This window comes from Apodemus sylvaticus, chromosome 11 (genome assembly GCF_947179515.1).
Source record: "Apodemus sylvaticus chromosome 11, mApoSyl1.1, whole genome shotgun sequence".
Taxonomy (NCBI): domain Eukaryota; kingdom Metazoa; phylum Chordata; class Mammalia; order Rodentia; family Muridae; genus Apodemus; species Apodemus sylvaticus.
Genome location: NC_067482.1, coordinates 26,931,345 through 26,954,296, shown reverse-complemented (window position 1 = coordinate 26,954,296; position 22,952 = coordinate 26,931,345). Strand labels below are relative to the sequence as shown.

General features: G+C 34.8%; 1 protein-coding gene and 1 pseudogene across 1 annotated transcript in view; both read right to left on the bottom strand.

Moving 5' to 3' along the window:
- Positions 1 to 22,952, bottom strand: part of Tecrl (trans-2,3-enoyl-CoA reductase like) — an 82,401-nt gene that overhangs the window by 46,704 nt on the left and 12,745 nt on the right. Inside the window, exon 2 of the mRNA XM_052199318.1 lies at positions 14,577 to 14,628. Coding sequence (XP_052055278.1) covers positions 14,577 to 14,628 — 52 coding nt within the window. The remainder of the gene's footprint in view (positions 1 to 14,576; positions 14,629 to 22,952) is intronic.
- LOC127696950 (uncharacterized) lies at positions 22,432 to 22,509 on the bottom strand (annotated as a pseudogene).

Here is a 22,952-nt window from a genome sequence, read left to right as displayed (position 1 = left end):
TGATACTTGATACAATTTTCTCTCTCTCTCTCTCTCTCTCTCTCTCTCTCTCTCTCTCTCTCTCTCTCTCTCTCTCACATACACACATAGGTACACACAGATAATAAGGAGAAACAGAAAGACTGAAAGACTTCTGTTTTGGCAAAAGCCTGAGGTTAAAGACAACAAACTTATGTAATGCGTAAATATTACTAGTCAGTGTTGGAAAGGTGCTCATAGTTTAAAGTATATACATCCATTATGTAAAACCTACTTATTTGAGGTTTGAATACTGATATTAAACATGAATACCAATAGTCAAGAGCAAAAAGCAGTTAGTGTGAGAGGCATGAGAAGTCAGAGAAAAGAAGTACTGGGACTACAAATTGTCCCAAAAGGACTTCTACTTTTCATTTTTTCCATTGTCATGAAAATTAACTGTTGATAATCCCTACATGGAGTCAATGTGGAGTAAGCAATTTTTAATTGTGTGAGATGAGCATTAGCTGAACCCAGAAGGTGAGATGACACTAGTAAAGCCTGCCATGATTCTCAGAGGAACCAGTAAATCCCAGCTGAGACCTTTGGACTTGAGTGAAGAAACTAGCACATCGTCCTGTAGGCTGGCTCAATTCACCCTGTGAAACATCTGGATGAAACAAAATGGCAGAGAAAAGGTAACTTTGCTCTCTGCTTGAGCTAGCATGCCAATCTTCATTTCACAATCTAAGCACTTCTTGTTCTTAAACACTGTAGGATAAGTGTGGGGATACAGCCATTGACACTTATATTCACAGGGCTTGGCTTTGGTCTTTAAGTGGAAAGCAACAGACGTGCCGTATTTCGAGTTACAGAGTCACTTGAAGAAATATCTTAAGACCAATGTCTTTCTTTATCAATCATTCATGCCTTCTATTTTCTTATACATATGTAGATATTTCCATTTAATATTGGTCATGTGGGAAAGCAGTACTAATATACTATTATGTGACTGTGTGAAATGCTGGGCAGTAGTAGCCATTAAATCCCCAAGATATTGAAAGATTGTCAAGGTTTCTGAAAGCATTGGATATTACTGGGAATCTTGCAAAGGCTGATGAGCTTCAACTTCCATTCATTTTTGGTCTACTCAAATGCAACATCATTCTTTAATAAGAACCATTGCCCTGACTCAGAAGACTGCAAAATATTACCTTACAAAACTTCATCCCACATGAGATTGCTCCCACTTGAGATGCTTAGAGAAGGGGCCTAAGTGCCTCCCATGATGCATGCACTCATAACACAGCAGGGTGAATGCCCTGGTTTGGAACAGGTTAATGTGAAACTTATTTTTTTACTGTCTCTATGATTTGAATGGTTTTCCCCATGTAAAAGATCTCCACACATCTCTTCTTTATTACATCAAATATCCCTGTAAAACAGCATTTGTATCTATTACACAACTAGGCTCCAGGAAGAACACCAGCCAAATATTCACAATTTCACAAATTACTACCCCACTATGTTCCTTTTGAGAGTTATCTCTCCTGAACAGATTCTCATGCTTGGTAAAGTTAATAGGAGTTCAGTCCTCTTCAGCCCACTTACTGCTGTTCATTTCTCTTTCTAGGAGTATACTCCTTGATACTCAATCAGCTGTAAAATATCTTTCAAGCTCACCACAAAAAGGGCCTCTAAGTTCATGCACCAGCTTTCACAATTCTGCCTTGTACAAGTTTTACAAAATCTTCTTCACAAAGATGTTAGTTCCAGGGCCACCCCTTTTTTGCAACAATGTAGAGAGGCTACAGAAATCTTCTCCTGTATCCTGAGATAGAACAGGAATCTGTGATGCATATCGAGTAACTCACACTTCTGAAAATAGCACTTGACTCTATCCTCAAAGACCACTCATCCTTTCCTGGAGTCCATAAGCTTCCCGAGTTTGTCCAAATGCTTATACATCACCTGTAATCAGGAACATCTAGTCCTTAGAAGTTTATTTTCTGTGATTTAGCTATCTCCATTATTTTGGAGGCTAAACTCGAAAACTAAAGTCGGAATGCCTTTTATATTGGGTTATGTGTCACATATATTAGAAAACTGGAATTTTCAATCTTTATCACTTGCCTTGGCCTTGAATCTGGTCACATATCTTCTCTCTAGGGTTACTCTTTTGGTCTAACATACATTGTGGTATAAGTCTATCTGTGCAAGTATTTTTATGACTGCCTTCCTACTTCAAAATAATTTTGCTTCAGGCTTCCATAAGAACACATTTCAATATTTGAATGTAAACAATGCCCAGTAATAAAACTAACCAATGAGGTGAAAGTTTGTTACAATGAAAATTTAAGAAATCTGAAAAAATAAATTAAAGATAATACTCTTTCCCTTTCTCTCTTTCTACATATTTATCTAACATATCTTGTTCCCTCATGTTCCTGGATTGCCAGACTAGATGTTGTAAAACATGACACTACTAAAATAAAACTACAGCTCCAATGAGATCTTCATAAAATTTCAATATGATTCACACAAGTAAAAAAATAAATATCATTCTTACAATTATGGAAATGTACACACAGGCACACAGATACAGATACACAGACACACAGACACACAGACACACAGACACACAGACACATACACAGGGGTGGGAACTATGGGTATACAAACAATTCCAAGAATAATGAAAATCACAGACAACACATTACCTGTATTTAAATGATAATGCATAACCATAATGATAAAGATATCATGATACTGCACAAAACAGATGTATAAACCAATGGACTATAATAGAGGGCTCAGAGAAAAAAAATCACTCAGCTATAGAAACCTAAGCTTTAACAAAGTATGCATCTGGGAAAAAAATAGAGTCTTCTCAGGTAGTGGTGCTGGCAATAAACCATATATACATTCAAAAGGATAAAATTATATCAATTTCTCTAGTGCACAAAATATTAATTGAAACTGGATCAAAGAACTTAATTTAAAGCACAAAACAGTGCAATTGCTAAAATTAAAAAAATATAAAGAAAAAAGAAAACACTTTGAGAGCCATTTGCAGGCAAAAAGTACAAATAGAATCACAATAGCAATGGATATGGCCACAAAGGTTGGCAAAATTAAATATCTGAAATAAAACATCTTTAGAGAAAAGAAATAATCACCAGAATACATGGACAGCCCATAGAATGAGAAAAATTATTACCTTTATACAAAGAGAAAATATCTATAGTATTCGAAGGACAGAAAACATTAGTCGTCACAGGAACAAAGCTGTTAACCCATAAATGGACCATTGGGAATAATAGATAACTGTCAGAAAAAAATTACAAATAGTCATTGCAAAAATGTAAAACAGCTAGGTGTGGTTTTGATATAGTACTCAGGTGGCAAAAGGATGTAGGTTTCTGTAACTTAGAGGCCAATCTGATCTTTATAGTGAATTACAGGGTAGCCAGGGCTATATAGAAAGAACTATGCTAAGAGCATAACTAAATTAATGTATTCAACAATACTAGAAATCAAAGATTTGTCAATTACGGCAAATTAAATTTACTTTGAGATATCATGTCATTCAAGGGAAACCAGTCACTATCAGGAAAACAAGATTAAAAATATTACTGAAGAAAATATGAGGAATGACAAAGCCTCATACAGCTGGAGGGAGATTAAACCACAGGTTCTACATGGATTTTCTGGATACTTTCTAAAACACTGAAAATAGAATAATCTTATGGCCCAGTTATACCAATCTTGGTCATATAATCAAGGACTGCCACATCCTGTGATGTAGATACATCCAGGCTTGTATTTATCCCAATGTTCTCTTCATAATAGGAAACAGGTAAGCTCAGCCTACGTGTCCATCAACAGATAATAGACAATGAAAATGTGATGCATACATTCAATGGAAGATTTATGAGATATAAAAAATAAAATCATGAAATTTACAAAAATATTGATGTTACTATATTATATAATTTTAAGAAAAGTACAATTGTTTCAATTACTTCTCTGATGCTTTGGTAAAATAGCATAACCAAAAGCAACATATGGTAAAGGTGTTTGTTGTGGCTTGTTTCCAGAGGGTGAGGATTCCCTCATGGTGGAAAGGTGTGGTAATAAGCAGAAGGCATGACGGCAGGATCTGGAATCTGAGAGATCACCCCCTCAACCTGAAGCTGGAGACAGAGAAGCTAATTGGAACAGAGATGAGGCTCGAGCTTTATAACTCATCCCCCATTGGCACGCTTCCTCAGGGAAGGCCACATCCTCTAAAGCTCACCATACAGTGTCACCACCTCCAGAGTTCTATATATTCACATGTAGCTTTAACCAATTTGGATTCGGAAAAGATGTTTACTTCAATATATAAAAAGACTAGGTTCCCTCTTGAGTATAATATCCCTGTGAGGAATTCTAAGCAAACAGATGAAAACTAATCATGGATCCCACGAAGCATTGAGCAAGAGATAGGACCCCAGGAAAAAATATGCACCAGTTCATTTCAATTTCCCTTTTGAGTTAGTGACAAAGAAGCTAGGGAAGTTCTCTGAAACATGTGAAAATAACTCTGAGGCAATATTATATATATATATATATAATATTATGTATTTATGTAATATATACGTGATTATATATATATAAATGATGTATTATAAGAGTGTTTAAACTAATGTATAAATTGAACAAGGTAGTACATTTAAAACCTTATTTCATTAATATAAAATTATTTCAAAATTTAGCCAGTTATAAAGATAAGTATTTTTTTCTGCAGTTTCTTTATTGATACATTCTACTTCTGCATCAATAACAAGACCAACACCATCCGGTTCGTATATCCATCAGAGTCAGTCTCTCTGAACACCTATACTGTATTCGCCCATTTTCACATTTCTCCTTACTTCTGATCCTGTTTCCAGTCATCCAAATCTCTCAACTATAAATGTTATAGCAAATATTTAGGTAGCAATTAAATGACCTAGAAACACTGAAGCAGTTACAATTCACAAGGTAAGGATTCTTAAAAGAAAAAAATTAAGTTTAAAAGATACTGTGTTAAAAGATTTATGCCAACATTGTAGATATTCACATTGTATTTATTTTTATTTTTTTGCATTCACAATTTTATCCACTCACCCATGCTCCAACTGTTCCACATCACATACCTCCTCCCCACACCCTGACTCCACGAGTTTGTTTGTTTAGTTTTGTTTTATTTACAAAAACCACATGCCCTTCAGAATACTGGAACACTTTAATTTTAAGCACATATTTCCTAAAATAATATTTACATACTTCAATGTAGGACTAAACGTTCCAAGGTATTTCTTCTGTAGAACTTGAATACATCTCATTAATTTTTAAATGACTTGCTAACTATAACTTGATGAAATTCCAGAAAAGAAATTCAAGAAAAGCCAATGCCTTGTAGAGATAAGTGGTTTATACTTAATATTTCTGTAATATTTCATAAGCTACTCAATTAAGGAGGATATCAGTTTTCAAATATTTTATTTCTTGAAATTTAATCTATAATGGATGCATTAATAGGTATTACCTTCCTTCTGTGTTTTGAGTTATGCAATGTTTTTAGAACTGTATATTGAATTGTGGAAACAAAATGTAAATAAAGCAGGTGTTTGGGAGAAACATCACCAGTGAATAGATTTTTTAACTTTAAGAAGTTTACTGATATAAAGTTACAGTCTGTAATTCCCCCTGTTCTGTAAAACTCTGGAACTTAATGGTGACTTCTCTAGGTAACTTTATAAAATCCGCCTTTTCTGTCATTGTTCCCTTGGTAATTCAGAAACAGTAATAGCAGTAAAATATTTGATGTTTTAACGTTTTTTTCAGTTATTAAAAAAGTATTAAAAGTAAATCAAACATATTATTTAAATTCTGTGCTAGAAAATTTTGTACTCAAGAAAGTAAAATAGGGAAATATTCTTATTATTAATATAGTAAAAATATTCTGTCTCTTATTTCCAAATTCAGAAGTTATGAAAATTATTCTCTTATGTAAATAAGAATCAATAAACCTGAAAAGCAAAACTGAATTATTCAACATATTATAATTCTTCAATAAGAATTTTGTCCCTTCTGTAGAACAGTATATATGACATCTCCATTCAGGGATCAGCATTAGGATTCAGCAGGTAAAACCTCTTTCAGCGAAGCCCAGCAACCTGGTAGTACAATCACCAGAACTCACATATTGTAAAAAGAGAACTAAAGCACAAAACTTGTCCTTTGACCTCCACTATCATGCCATTGTACACATGCGCCAATCCATATATACATGCACACACAGAGAAAAATAAATACCAAAATGAAATTTAAAAATCCATTGTGAACAACCATGTACAGGATCTGCCTTGGACCTGAGCATCAAAAATTGTCTACATGATGAATCATTTATATTTACAGAAAAGTCAGGAAGATGTATTCCCAAACACTCAGCATAATAGACATATTGGGGTTTTCTGAGAATAAAATTATTTTCTTAAAATACATTTTCATCAATAATTAGACAATCTGCAAGAGAAAAAATGCAATGGAGGTAGAGAACATTTTCTAGTGCATGAGGAAACTCATAATTTCCTGTCCATTAGTAAAACATAAAGTACTTAAAAGTTATTGAGTGAAGCTTGCCTATTACACGGTTGCAGAAAAAAAGAGGATGTTTATATAATGATGGAAAGGCACAAATGGCTGAGAAATGTCTGACCAGCATGCCAGTATCTCTCATCTAAGGAAGAGTATATCTTGTTTTAGAATAGCAAAATGTAACAATTATTCCAGTGTTTATAGACAGATATCCCATACAGCACAAATGTATCAACAGTTTTATCTTTGAGGATTTATAAAAGTGAGAAGACTTAAAGAATGAAACTCTAAAAGTAATAGAGTTTGTCTAAAAATGAACTAAGAATTGTAGAGGAATTTGTAATCCAGCAGCATGGGTGCTCTGGGGATCATATCTAAGAAAGAGGAACACTCCTCCACTGCTGGTGGGATTGCAAGATGGTACAACCACTTTGGAAATCAGTCTGGCGGTTCCTCAGAAAACTGGACATGACACTTCCGGAGGACCCTGCTAGAGGATTCCCCGGCATGCAATAAGGATACAAGCTCCACTATGTTCATAACAACCTTTTATAATAGCCAGAAGCTGGTAAGAACCCAGATGCCCCTAAATGGAGGAATGGATACAGAAAATGTGGTATATTTACACAATGGAGTACTAATCAGCAATTAAAAACAATGAATTCATGAAATTCTTAGGCAAATGGTTGGAACTGGAAAATATCATCCTAAGTGAGGTAACCCAATCACAAAAGAATACACATGGAATGCAATTACTGATAAGTGCATATTAATTAGCCCAGAAGTTCTAAATTCTCAAGACACAGTTAGCATATCAAATGATACCCAAAAAGAGGAAAAGAGAGGGCCCTGGTTCTGAAAAGAGTTGATCCAGCATTATAGGGGAATAACAAGATAGGGAAATGGGAGGGGGTGATTGGGAAATGGGAGGATGGAAAAGAGCCTATGAGACCGATGGGGATGGGGGAAGCGGGAAAGGGGAAAGCATGCAGAATGTAAACAAAGAATATAGAAAATAAAAAAATAAATAAAGACCTTTTAGGTCAATCTGCTCAGGTTAGAATGCAAATATTCTCCGGATTACAGTCAGATCTGCCTGAAATACAGAAGTGTTTATTATACATCTTATTTAAGATTGAGCCTAACTATTAAGTAAGTTTAATTTTTAGAAGGAAGCAGCCGTCTTTGAAAGTGGTTTCTAGTCAAGGGACAGAAAAAGTGATGAATCAGAGAAAGATCTGACAGAATGAGTCAGAGATAGTATATGCTTAACTCTCATAAGAACAACACAACAAAGTGAGGCTATTTAAGAAAAATGCAAGGCAAGATAAGAAACTAGACACAGCTGTGGTGTGTAATGGGAGTTTTATAGAAACAGCTTTTTCATATACAGGTTGCAGTGAGAACAAGCGACACACAGTGAAGACAGAATGAGCCAGAGAATGAGAAGGAGGCGGAAGGTTAGAATACATTGTCAAAGTTAGCATGAGATCAGGCAGAGCAATTCAAACAGAAGCTGAGAGAAGCTGGATTGAATCAGTCAACTTGGAAACTTCCAAGCCTAGTCTGGATAGTTAGAACAGAGAAGGAAATGCTCTGAGAACAACCAAAACCCTATAGTCACATAGCTGGGATGTGGCTCTTCAACTTATCACTTCATCTGGGAAATAATAGGGACTTTTACAAAGCAGTACAGTGACATAATGTGTATTGCATTATCTTGAATAAGCTCATGCACGCCATTGTTCTCGCATTCAAAGTCCTTCACCAAGCCTTTCCATGTGTTTCTGTACAGACTTAGCTATTAGAGGCAAATTCGATTGCTGACCTCTGTGATGCTTTTGCCAAGGACAAATGACAGGATGATCTCGAGGAGCAGGATAATTTGTTTCAGTAATTTATTTGTAAAGCAGAAGCTTTTATATATGGAACTTGTAGTTTTGAAGGACCAGACCTAACCATGTGAAAAATATGTATGAATAATGCATAACTATTTTTTCTTCAGAAACTAAATGTTTATGTAAGGAATGTCAGTAAGTTGAAGATGATAGCCAAATATTGTAAGTTGTATTTGGAGAGCACTGATTATTATTATGTTACTGTAACAAAAGTCAGAAAGAATAAAAGTAGCCCATATTATGAAGACAGCATTGGGCATTTGTACCACAGAAGCCATGAAAATAGTGATAGAAATAAAAGTGAACAATGCATAAAAATATTTATAGAAGTGGGAAAATATAGCTATCTGTTATGAATATTGGATACACTTGTCAGATGTGGAGTTATGAGCTTTAAAATCAGGACCTACTAAAGGCTCAACATTTGTGAATGCCATGTAAATTTGACATAGAATGTGAGAGAAAATTGTTTGTTATGATCCAGAATATCAAGATTGAGTAACTGAATTTAATTCCTAATTAAATAACTAGGAATTAAATGATAGATTATCTAATAAACTGAAAATTGAACATGCTAAACCTAGCTTGCTACAGGCTATGAAGATGGCATAGAAAATAGTGAGATGAAAGTTTGATATGCAGTAGAAAATAAGGAAGGAGACAAGGCAGACTTCATTTTTTAATTATTTTGAGTCATGGTGAAGTTCATACCATGAAACTGAAGAGCACACTGGGGCAAAAAATTAAAAAAAAATAGAGAACAAAATCAAATAGATGACAAAGAATGAAGTCTTAAAATTAGGTAGGTAGGATCCATCAATTACCCAATTATTATGAGTAACAATCAAGGAAATCCAAATAGAAACTACATTGATTTTTTTTTCTCACTGTGGCCATCATTAAGTTCACTGAGTAAAAGAAGCTGCTGCCATTCTGTGTAAGAAAGGAAGAGAACTGTATTCTATCCCTTGCAATCAAACTTGGGTCAGGCACTGTGAAAATAAAAATAAAGAAAGAAAAAAAATAAAGAAAAACAAACAAACAAACAAACAGACAGACAGACAAACCCATCATTCATAGCATCCAGATCTCCCGTTTGTGGTTGCCCAGGTGGTTTGAACAAAAATGGCCCTCATAGGATAATAAGGAGTGGTGCTATTAGGAGATGTGGCCATGTTACAGGAGGTGTGGCCTTGTTGGAGGAAATATATCACTATGGGGTGGGCTTTGAAGTCTCATAAGCTCAATTCTGGCTAGTGTGTCACTGTTAATTCCTGCTGCTTTCAGATCTGAAGGTGGAACTCTGAGTCTTTAGCTCCACATCTGCCTGCATGCCAACATGCTTTCTTCCATGACAAAAAAAAAAAAAAAAAAAGAGTAAATCTCTAAATTTTAAGCCAATCCCAGTTAAATGTTTTACATTATGAGATTGCCTTGGTCACAGTGTCTCTTGACCACAATAAACCCTAAGATAGATACTTACTGCAACAAGTCAAGATCAGAGATACCTGAATATTTACACTGATTGATACACTATTCTCAATAACCAAGTAATGGAATTACTCTAAGTTCCCATTTATCATTACAGCAATGAAGAAAATGTGGTGTATGCACAGTGAGATTTTACTTGGCCATGCAAAAGGAAATACTCCATTTGTAGAAAAAAATGGATAGAATTAACAATATATTCATGAAATCAGTCAATTTCACAAACACAAATGACATTTTTGCTCTCTCATATGTATTCATGTGTCTTATAAGATATGTGTGTTTCTTATGTGTTTGGAGAGAGAGAGAGAGAGAGAGAGAGAGAGAGAGACGGACAGACAGACAGAGACAGAGAGACAGAAAACTAAAAGAGAGACTCAGATTTAGAGACGGAAAACGAGAACATAGGGGAAAATAGACCAATAGAGAAAGTATTATTAAAGTACATTATATGCAGCCTTCTTGGAGGGAGTGTGTCACTTTGGACATGGACTTTGAGGTCTCATATGCTTAAGCTATGACCACTACGGCTCACAGTCTTCTGCTGCTTGTAAATCAAGATGGAGAACTCTCAGCTCCTTCTCCAGAAATATGTCTGCCTATTAATTTTTATTGCTTTTAAATTTTTACAATCCAGCCATTGTCTCCCTCCCACAGTTCCTCATCCCATTCCTCCTTCTTCCATTCTCCGAAAGGCTGTTACTTCCAAGCACTTGGACTCCCTACTCCCTGGGGCCTCAAGTCTTTTGAGGATTAGATGGATTTTTATTTTTAATAATTTTGATAAGCATTCTAAGTATTAGAACTATGCCTGTAAAAACGAATTGCTTAACAGTAGTTAATAAATCTCAAGTTTTATTATAGTTATTAAGACTGATCACACTTTTGCCAATAGGATATTTCTCAAATTTTGTACAAATTATTCTTACTCTTTAAAGTCATATTCAAATATCTCTTCACTTATATACTACAATTTCCTCCGAATGAATTTCTGACATTTTAAATTCTAGCATTTCAATTCTTGTTTTATTATGGAATGTGCTTTATGCTTAGATGGTATTACCGCTAAATAAATGTTCAAGGAGTATAAATATGTAGACACTGTTGGTGAATAACTAGGATAATTACATACATAGATTAATTGATTAGCAATAATTTAATTTATCTCTAGCTTCTTAATATTTAGCCCAGGGTGGCTTGCAACTTCATAGCTACATGCTTTTCAACCCTGCATTGAAGGGTTTGAAGGCATGTACTACCATCTGATGTCTCAAAAACAAAATTGTGTTTTAAAAACTTAAAACTTTTTTTTCTTCGATATATTTTTTATTTACATTTCAAATGATTTCCCCTTTTCTGGCTCCCTTCTCCCCGAAAGTCTCATAAGCCCCCTTCCCTGCCCCTGTTCTCTCACCCACCCTTCCCACTTCCCTGTTCTGGTTTTTCCCTATACTGCTATACTGAGTCTCTCCAGAACAAGGGGCCACTCCTTTGTTCTTCTTGCACCTCATTTGATGTGTAGATTATGTTTTGGGTATTCCAGTTTTCTAGGTTAATATCCACTTATTAGTGAGTGCATACCATGATTGACATTTTGAGACTGGGTTACCTCACTTAGTATGATGTTCTCCTGGTCCATCCATTTGCCTAAGAATTTCATGAATTCATTGTTTCTAATGGCTGAATAGTACTCCATTGTGTATATATACCACATTTTTTGCATCCATTCTTCTGTTGAGGGATACCTGGGTTCTGTCCATCTTCTGGCTATTATAAATAGGGCTGCTATGAACATAGTAGAGCATGTATCCCTATTACATGCTGGGGAATCCTCTGGGTATATGCCCAGGAGTGGTATAGTAGGATCTTCTGGAAGTGAAGTGCCCAGTTTTCTGAGGAACCGCCAGACTGATTTGCAGAGTGGTTGTACCAATTTGCAACCCCACCAGCAGTGGAGGAGTGTTCCTCTTTCTCCACATCCTTGCCAACACCTGCTGTCTCCTGAATTTTTAATCTTAGCCATTCTGACTGGTGTAAGGTGAAATCTCAGGGTTGTTTTGATTTGCATTTCCCTAATGACTAATGAAGTTGAGCATATTTTAAGATGCTTCTCTGCCATCCGAAGTTCTTCAGGTGAAAATTCTTTGTTTAACTCTGTAGCCCATTTTTAATAGGGTTATTTGGTTTTCTGGGATCCAACTTCTTGAGTTCTTTGTATAAAAAAAAAAGTTGAGAACAAAAAAGCAAATCTGTAGTTTAAACACATCAGAGACGCTCTCTGGATTGAGCAAGGATAATGGAAAAGGATAAATAATTGAAACCTTAAAATATTAAGTCAGAAGTGTTCTAGGTACTCATAGGGATGTGGTGCTATGAGTATAAGCATCAAACTGCCCATTTAATAATTCTATGTTTTATTTGTGTCTGTAAATTTTATCAAAAATAAACATGGTGAATAAATAAAAATCAGATACTAAAAATAAAAAAAAGCTTAAAACTTAAAACATCCCATATGTCAGAAAATATTGGCACACAACTACAGCTAATTTCATAACAAAGTTAGTGCTAGAAAAATGAATCGAGAAAAGGTATATCACATCCCTGACTTCATTTTGGATGTTTCTTGTGATGTCCTTATCTCTTATTTAATATATTAAAAACCTACATGCCTTTAAGGTAAAGTGTCAAAACACATCTTCACAAAGCAACTTGAAATGTAAGCAGTTGTCTAGTATCTGTATTTATCATTGTATATGTTTCTTAATAATACATTAGAAGCAAATACTCCTAAAATATTTATCCATTTAAGCTGCTACTAATTGTAATCCCTGGTTACATTTTTATTTCTTAAACTGTATATTGCATCCTATACAGGTATCCTTCTTTAAAGAGGTATGATGTTACTATTTGCGATGTATTAGTCATATCATAGGGATAGCTATATATAAATTTACATACTGATCAATAGTTTCCATTTCTTTTAAAGGGAATAATTTATTCCCTCAGTTTATCTTCAATTTTCATACCATCAGTCAATATATAAGGTTATTAATTTGGGACTTTCTCTGAACCTTCTTTGCCTCAGGTTCCTCACCATTTCCAGCCCTGAAGTTCTTGCATACAGGAATAATTATGGGACAGAGTTTTGACTGTGGGATGGCAACCCCATCCCTTATTTAAGTGGGATCCAGTTCAAGCGGAGGCCCCAAGACTTGACACTATTACTGAGACTATGGAGTGCTCAAAAAAACTGTCCTGTCATGACTACCCTCCAAAAGACCCCAAAAGCAGCTGAAAGAGTCAGATGCAGATATTTGCACCCAACCAATGGGCAGAAGGTGCTGACCACTGTGGTTTAACTAGGGAAAAGCTGGAAGAAGCTGAGGAGGAGAGAGACCCTATAAGAGGACCAGCAGTCTCAAGTAACTTCAACCTCCAAGATCTCTCAGACACTGGACCACCAACCAGGTAGCATACACCAGCTGATATGAGGCCCCCAACACATACACAGCAGAGGACTGCCAGGTCTGGGTTTAGTATGAGAAGATGAACCTTACCCCCAAGAGACTGAAGGCCCCAGAAAGTTTAGAGGTCCAGTGGGTGAGGATAGAGACATCCAAGTTGAGACAAGGCAGAGGGGAGAAGGTATGGGATGTGGAACAGTTGGAGGGTAGAAGCGGGGAATAAAATATACAGTGTAAAAAATTAATAAATTAAATAAAAAACACCAAATACTAAAAAATAAAAGGAAAAATGATATAAGTATGGAACCTAATGATATATCTTAATCCTCAAGGCATTGGCACATTATGATATATCAACATAGGTTTATAAATATTAAATACACCACATTGGAGAAGAACTTTCATAACAGAAGGGAGCTATGCAATATAGGGAATCATGTATTTGGAAAAGTCTCTAACATTGACTTGATTTTAGTAATTATACAATAAAGCCTTAATTTATAAAATAGTAAAAGTCATATTTTCCAGTAATTTTATTTTCATTGTTTGAAAATTAGAAAGAATTTAATTATAAAAGCTATATAAAAAGTATATATATGTAAAATATAAATACTTTCAAGCAATTGATAGAGATTTTTGGTCAGGAAACAATATTACCCATGAATAAGTTTAAGCAATATCATTTATAGGCTTTGTAAAATAATTATTTGGAATGAATTTAACTTATTTAAATAGTTGGAATAAATTTTTTTTGCTATTTTGTGCTAATATAAAAGAAATATTTTTAGTTAATATCTTTATATATTAAAATGTCTTCATATAAAAGATTATTGAACTATGCATTAAAATAATCTTATGTATAGTTTCATTGAAAAACTGAAGATTTTTCTTGGGCTATGGTTAACTGGATAAGGACCTGTCTCTTAAAACTGGCGTGAATTTCCATGACTAGTACTCACAGAAACCTTTTGAATATTAAAGTATGTGAAAATCACTACATTTAAGTATTAGTAAATACTAAATTATCAAAGACATTGGTTTTAACATATATCTTTCATGTGTTTTTTCCTTAAAGAAAAATTTGAACCAACTTGAAAATTTGTTCAATTAACATACATTTTAATAGATAAATCAAACTCACATGTTTTGTGAAACTTCTGTTTGACATCATGAATAGTTGATGTTTGCGTTACCTGAAAGAAAGAATACAATTCTAAGGAAAACATGATAATTTCTGCTAAACAAATATTTAAGAAACATGCTGACATTGGTAAAATGTCAGTAAATTTATATTTTTAAATAACTTTTCAATTCTACTTTGACAAGTAATATAAAATTTTTAATATTAAAATTGAAATTTTTATTTACATGTAGCAATAGTAGTCTAAATCCAATCAATATGTTTTCTAAAGCATATCTTTAAAAATTCTTTTCAAAATATTGGGTTTCTGTCTTCAATAATCAAGAGAGTATTAAGTAAATGTATAACCAATTAAAATCAAGCAAAATCATTTATTGAGAGATGGATGCTGTATAACATACATTCAAATCATACAGTAGATGCATTAAGAATTTATGACATATAGAACTGTTATGAGACAAGTCACATAATCTCATTAATGAATTTATGGTAAAAGATTTTACAATTCTCAACTGATTACACTAAATGTACACTAAAACTCATACAAGATATATCATATATTAGATTTAGCATATTTTTATCTCTAATAAATACTGAGAATAACTCATTTACAAATGCAATTTGGTTTTAATTATTTACATTGGGAAATCATTGAAGCCAACAGTTTCTTCCTACTGCCTCGAGCTATCACAGTGCTTCCTGACTTTCTGTTTATATCAATTTTCACCACTCATCCCTTGCACTCACTGATGAATAGTCCTTGAAAGCACATTTTACGATCACTTCCTACCAGTTGATTTTTTTTCTCCAGTAGGTTTAGGAGACTGGTGAACTATGTGATGACCATAGTTTGGTTGACTGACTTCTAATTGTGGATTCTAAAAACAATAATTAAATAAAAAAATGCATGAAAGATCATGTACAAAATAGTTATCCAACTACTTTGCATTGTATTGCACTTAAACTACAGTTACATAATAGATATATCTACTTTATTTTATCTTCCCTGCTTAATGAGACTATGACTAATATTTCAGTACTGTTAAGATGTTTATAGTACTGACAGCTACCACCTTTGTCATGAACCCAGGTACTTTCCTTCCATTCCTCTATTCTGACACACAACATACACACACACACACACACACACACACACATATATTTCAAAAGTTTCCCCCTTCCCAGTCCTCCTTCCCAGAGTTCTTCACTCCCCCTACCTCTGAGAGGGTGTGCCCACACCTGCCCACCCATCCCTGCCTCACCCATAAAAGCATCCCTCTTCCCTGGGGCATCAGGTTTTCACAGGACTAAGTTCATCCTCTCTTACTGAGGCCATACATGTTAAGTCCTCTGCTACCCGTATGCCCTGGGCCATGAACAAGCCCATATATGCTCCTTGGTTTTAAGCAGTGTCAGCTAATCCATAGATTTTCTTATACTTCTCACTGAAAATGCCTCACTCGATCCTCCCAGCCCATGCTTATCACCTTGGGATTGGGCTGCCCATCCTTGTACAGAAAGAGACTTCTCATAGTTCTTCATCTGCTCTCTTCCTCAGATATTCTCCCCATTCTTTCGTGACAACAGACCCACCTCTAATGAGACACACTGTTTTCTATGGACTCCACAGTTCTCACCATTGGTAGAGACCAGTGCGCACTAACTCTCCCCTCATTCATTTGCTCCATTCTGATTTCCTTAGGGTACCAATAATCCTGCCATTGCTGACCACATCAGCTAGTCCTCCCAGATCATTCCATTCCTGTGAGACTCATTGCATTCTCTGGTAGAGCATAGCCTAAACCATCCAATGCTCCATGGTGCTGGATGCCAAACATGCCTGTAGAAACCTCAAAAATCAGTCCAGTTTCCCTACCACTAGCACACACTTAACGGCTCAGAGTATAGCACTTCAGATCTGTGACCAATTGGAATCTGAACACTAAAACTAGAGTGACCCCAAAACTGAAAAACATCACTGTGCTACTAATACACAAGATTTCATATTGGATGATAGCAATCAAAGACCTGAACACACAGAGAGCATCAAGAAACATCATATACATTTTAATTCCAGATACAAAGATACAAGCTCAAAACCACAGAAACAAATGAACAAGATAATATGCCTTTTCCAGAAACCAGAACTCCTATCTTAATATTCTCTTAAAAACTAACTTAGCTGAAATATAAGACAAGAATTTCAAAATAGGAATTGTGAATAAGGTCAAGGACTTCAAAGGTTATGAATAAGCACTTCACAGAAGACATTATAAAATGAATTAAGGAAAACAATTCAAGATATGAAAATATAATCTCATAAAGAAACTGAATCACTAAATGGCAAATTGGAATAAAAGTTGAAATAAAACACTCAAGAAATAACACAAAAAGCTCAGGGGAAGTCTTACCAACAATTTAAATAAGGTGAGAGGAATAATTTCAGGTACTGAAGAGAAGGTAGAAGAAATGAATAGGAGGATCAAAAAACAAAGTACAGAAATCTTCTGATTGCTAAGCAAATGTCCCAGTAACTTTCCTTTAGCCTTTCCCTTTCACCCAGTTTTCAAGAATTGCCAAAAAGATAACTGAACATTATATTAATTTAGTCATTGCCATAAATCACTGTTTTATACACAAAGAAATACTTGTGTGTTTCTCTTCTTTTGGGTTTGTTGTGAGAAGATTCCTGACTGAGATAACCCAGACCAAAAGAACACACACGGTAGGTACCCAGTGATAAGTGAATATTAGCCCAAAAGCTCCCAATACCCATGATACAACCCACAGAACATATGGAGCTTAGAAGGAAGGAAGACCAGGGTTTGGATGCTTCAGTTGTATATTGAGGGAGGAACAAGATGATAGTGGGCCTGGAATGGAGAGAGAATAGGGAGGAAACAAAGGAGACTGTATCAGGTACTAGAGGGGGCCAGAGAGAGGTACAGAGACTCAGGACAGCAAATAAAAATATGTAGCAGTAGGTGATGAGGAACTGGGGATGACCACTGGAGGGTCCCAGATGTCAGGGAAGCAAGAGACATCAAGGACACAATAGGGATGACTTTAGCAGAAATGTGCAGTGAAGGAGAGATAGAACCTGTAGAGACAATCTCCAGTAGATAAGCACAGCCCCTGGTCATGGAATGGGGCCACCTACGCATCAACAAGTTTTGAACCAGAAATGATCCTGTGCAGAGAAAGACAGGGACAAAAATGGAGCAGAGACTGAAGGAAGTAGCATCTGAGGACTTCCCCACCTGGACATCCATCCTGTCTGCAGACACCAAACCCAACTCTGCTGTCATTGCCAAGAGGGGCGTGCTGACAGGAACCTGGTATGGCTGTTCCTTGGGAGGTTCTCCCAGAAACTGACCAATGCAGATGTGGATGCTTGGATCCAACCGTCAGACTGAGCTCAGGGACCCAGGAAGGGGAGGAGGAGTGGAGGGAGATCGCAGCCCCATAGGAAGAACAATGTGGTTTGGCTGGACCAACCAGTGTTCCTGGGGGCTAGACCACCAACCAAAGAGTTTATATGGAGGGATTCGTGGTTCAGGATACATATGTAGCAGAGGATGGCCTTGTCTGACATCAATGGGAGGAGAGACTCTTGTTCCTGAGAAGGGTTGATGGCCCAGCTTAGGGTAGGGGGATGCTGGAGCTGTGGGGTGGGAGAGGGTGGGTAGTTGGAAGAGCACCCTCACAGAGGCAAATGGGAGGAGAGAGGGTGGATGTGGGAGGGAGAGGATGTGGAGGGGTAACCAGGAGATGGGAGATCATTTGAGATATAAATGAATGGAATGATGAATAAATAAATAAATAAATAAATAAATAAATAAATAAGAAACATAAACTTCCAAACTGGAAACTTTGACATTTCCCTATTTAATATTTATTAAAAAATCATCATGAATTAATAAGCAAGCAAGGTAAAGCTTTCTAATTGAACAAAGTGTATGCATCAGAAATTCAGCAGATTGTAGCTGGGCTTGACTCATTGCTGGTTTGCCAACATTTACATTGATGAAAGCAAAGTTTTTACTTGCAAAAAATGAAAATTGTGACTGCATTTACCATCTGTTGTCTTTTTAAATAAACTATTCATACTATCACTGTTTGCATAACTGTATTTTTCTCATGTGTCCCAGAGCTCCTAAAATTGAACAGACATCTCTGAAATAAATAATCATCAGCATCATTTTGAAAATGAAATGGTTAGAAATAAGAAGAGCAGGCGCAACCTGTTTGTTAAGAATTTGAAATTTTAGATCCAGATATTATCAGTGAACTTGGAAAACTGTTACCAGAGTACAGAAGAAAACAGAATAAAGATAAGTTGATCATAATTAATTAAAGATTAAGATGCTATAACGGTCCTCAGAGGAACACATAACATAAACACTCAAACAGGCTTGATAACTGGTAAGAACTGCCACTGGCTTCTTTTAGAACAAAAGGATGCACATGAGAATCAAATCCAGGATTAACACAGAAAGGAACAGCAACATCTGTAAATTTCTATTATAAATTTTTAGTGCAAAAAATGGAATAATAAGTTGAGAATTTGCTTTAAAAATTATAATAGTTTCTTAAATAAGCAAGTAATATTTTAGTACTGAAATAAATAAAATCCCGGTTTACTTAATATTTCATTTTAAATTATTTTTTTCTTATTAATTAAGAAATAGCAGAAAAGATTCTTAGTGAAACAGTTAGCTCTCTAGACACTGAATCTAATCATCTAAATGCTTATCTTGGTTGATCTTATCTATTGCTCTGTGGTTAGGGGTGTAAAGCCTTGCCTAGGCTGCCTTTGAAGGCATGGGAAAGCTATGCTTGATCTAAAGCACCACATCAAACAGTATAATGGACACTTCTACACTTGATCTTAGCCAAAAGACTGAGCAGTGATGATGATGGACACTCCTACAATCCTAGCACTTATGCACTGAAGGTAGATATAAGATTCAAACGTTCAAAGTCGGCTTCAGAAACACTGAAAACTTGAGGCCAATCTGAGTAATATAAAATTGTCTCCAAAGACAGGGTATGGGGGATTTTGTAGGAATTTGTAGTTTATTAATATTTCTTAATTTAAATATGAAAATGAGCTGTTCAATATTAATTCTCTGTTAAATCAATATATATTATTAATTATATATTCATTTGTAAGTATGTGATTCTTCTATTATAAAACATTTATATACTATAATAATCCTTCAACAGATACCAAATGTGCCTTTCTGTCAAAAGGTGATCACTATTATATATGTCAATTTCTCTAAAACATGTACCCTAGAAATTTAAAAATTAGATAAATCTGAAAAAATATGATTTTAAAAAAATAGAAAAATAGTACTACTAAGTTGTGTAAAAGTTTTACTTGAAGTACAGCTTAACACAGAAAACTAAATTAAAAAATTAAAAATTAAAAATGATTTTAGAATTTTGCAGTTTTCTCATGTTTAGAATAGATTTAGCATCGCATCTGCATTGGCTTAGGTTTGAATTTTGATTAAGCTAAGTTCTGATTGTAACTTTTCCCATTCAGTGAGGTTTATTACAGCCAGGTAATAAATCTATATTCAGTGATGCATAAACCTATATAGACAAATAAAAAACTCATCAAGAAAGGAATTTATCAAAAGCTTTGTCAGAAAAAAACACTAATTACATTATATTATGAGTTTCAAAATCAAATAATGGACAATTGCAAAGTTAAAAGCCTTCAAACATGAAATAATTTTAAATGTTCATTTCAGAAGCTTTAAAAGTACATGATGGGAAAGATAACCAGCCATAAGCAGCACAATTAATTCTTAATTAATTCCTGATTTACACAAATTGAAAAGAGAATGAAAACAGAAGTTCAACATTACTTTGAGAAAAAGAAAGAACAATGCCAGGTGCACAGGTTATTCAAAAGGAATATCTTGAAAAGGGAATACCAGACTCCAGAACACAGCATGCTCTAACTGATGGGTTGGTCAGGTCACTTCATTAAATCTTAGCAGATCAACAGGGTTTATTCAGCTTCAAAATACACTGATAAAACATGATATTTTGTGGTGTGGCACCTGAGTAATTTGCACATGGAAAAATCTTAAGGGGGTGAGAAAGTTTATTTGGCTTTCCTGGGCAAACGGCTCTAAAGCATCTTTACAGATGGCTTCTGTTAAAGCTTCAAAGGTCAACAGAGTAGAACACTTATAGAACATAATTCTTCCTTTAGGAAATTGTCACTTCTGTCATGATGACCTTCCAATGTGGTAGGGACACTGGGCACATAAAATGAAAGAGGTTTCATTAGTTTTTCTAAATATAATATAATATAGTATATTATATTTTGTATAGTATATCTATATACTATACAATATAGTATATTAAATTTTGTATTGTAAATATATACTATTGTATAGTATATCTATATGCATAATGTATATGTATATGTGTATATGTATACATATATGAGACACTCTACACTCTTGGAGTTGGTGATTTAGATCAGTGGTAGAATAATTGCCTAATCCCAACCTCAAATAAAACAAAAGAAAAACAAAACAAAACAAAAAAAAACAACATAAAAAACACTAGTTGAAATCATCTAGCACCATGTTCATTTTTTTTTAATTTTAACGTTTACTTTTGTCAAATGACATGTGCATATCTTTTGCAATAATAGGAATATCCGAAGAGTATAAAAAATCTCTGGTTCAGTGTGACTTCAAGCTAGGATCTGAGACAATGGCTCACTTCTGTTATATACTCAGTATGCAGTCTTCCCTTACTTGGTTTCCGGGAGTTCCTCACATATCTACAGTCATTGATGTTCAGGCTTTTATATCAAATGAGTATGACATTCACAAAGCTCCTATGCACTTCCTTTCATTTACTTTGATCCATCATTTACTTACTTTAAATTCTTAATGGATGGCAAATGAGATGTAAATAATCTCTTTAGCTTTTAGAGAAAAATGAAACACCAAAGATTCTGCATGTATACTATAAATGTACCGTACAGAGGCTCTTTTTCTGTAATTCTCGATCTATGGGTGATTAAATCTGCAATGAAGATCCCATTAAAATAGAAGGATGAATATTTGTTGAAGAACTTGCATATAAGCAGGAAAGCAAAGAATAAAAAGAAAAAGAAAATCATGAAGGAAAGAGAAAATAAACAAGAGCTGATTTATTTTTAGGATGATGGCATTGCAAAATATTTTTTAATTTATTTGACAATAGCCAATTCAACAAACTTTAATGAGTATACCTTCATATAACTGGCCATTTTGATTTGGGTAGGATTGTAGAAGAATTTGAATGCTTTTGGCTGAAAAGGCTGTTGAGTGTTGAGAGTTTAATAGACCATTCTGGGGCAACTTTATAGATGGAATGGATAAAGAAATGAAGACATTGGAGACCTGGCATATGAAGTTTTAGAAGGAAGTTTGGGATTCCTTCCAGACATCATCAGAGCCAGTTGTACTTGAATGGGGAGAGTCTGGAAGTGAAATCTTTACTTTCCTGGGACAATAGATGCTGCTGTGTAGTTAGACTCAAAAAGCCATCTGTGATTAGTAAGAGACCAGTATCATCATTATGAAGTCTTCTGGGAAGTACTTCCTCAAGGTCAACTCATAGGGGCTATTGCCCACAGATGGCCAGCATTCCTCCTCAAGCTGTCAAACAAACTTGCCAAGAGATAAATTTCTCCCATGAAGTACTGGTTTCGGTGGTGTCAAAGCAGTAGAAATGACAGTCATGATAACGGAATATAACCTGGAAAGATGGCTTAGTTCTTAAAGAACATATTATTCTTGAATATGATCCTGATTTTACTCCCAATATTCATGTAGGGTAATTTATAATTACATGTAACTTTACACTCAGGATTCTACACTTGATCTTAGCCAAAAGGCAGAGAAGTGATACACCCAGGATTCTAAAATCAGTTACCCAGGAATCCATGTACACACAAATCCATGCACATACATACACCTATACAGATTTACAATGAATGTGTAGCCAATACATAGTTTAACAGTAAAATGTTTTTCTTACATAATAATATATTTACATGTAAATGTAGACATAATTTAGTTAAATATACACAATAAAAACTCTTATATAGCAACTAAACTTATAAAGATGATCCCTGTGATTAGTGGGCCCAAAGGAGGTATTTGTTAAAATTGAATTTAAGTAGTTGTTAAGATTACCAAATTTTAGAGTTTTTGCAGATCAAGCTGAATATAGTTAGAAATAACTATTAGGGGATTTTTATGTTTTCCATTGAAATTTATAATCAGTATTTATTGTATTGTTCTAATACATTTGTATATACTACATGCATATTTCATATATACAATACTG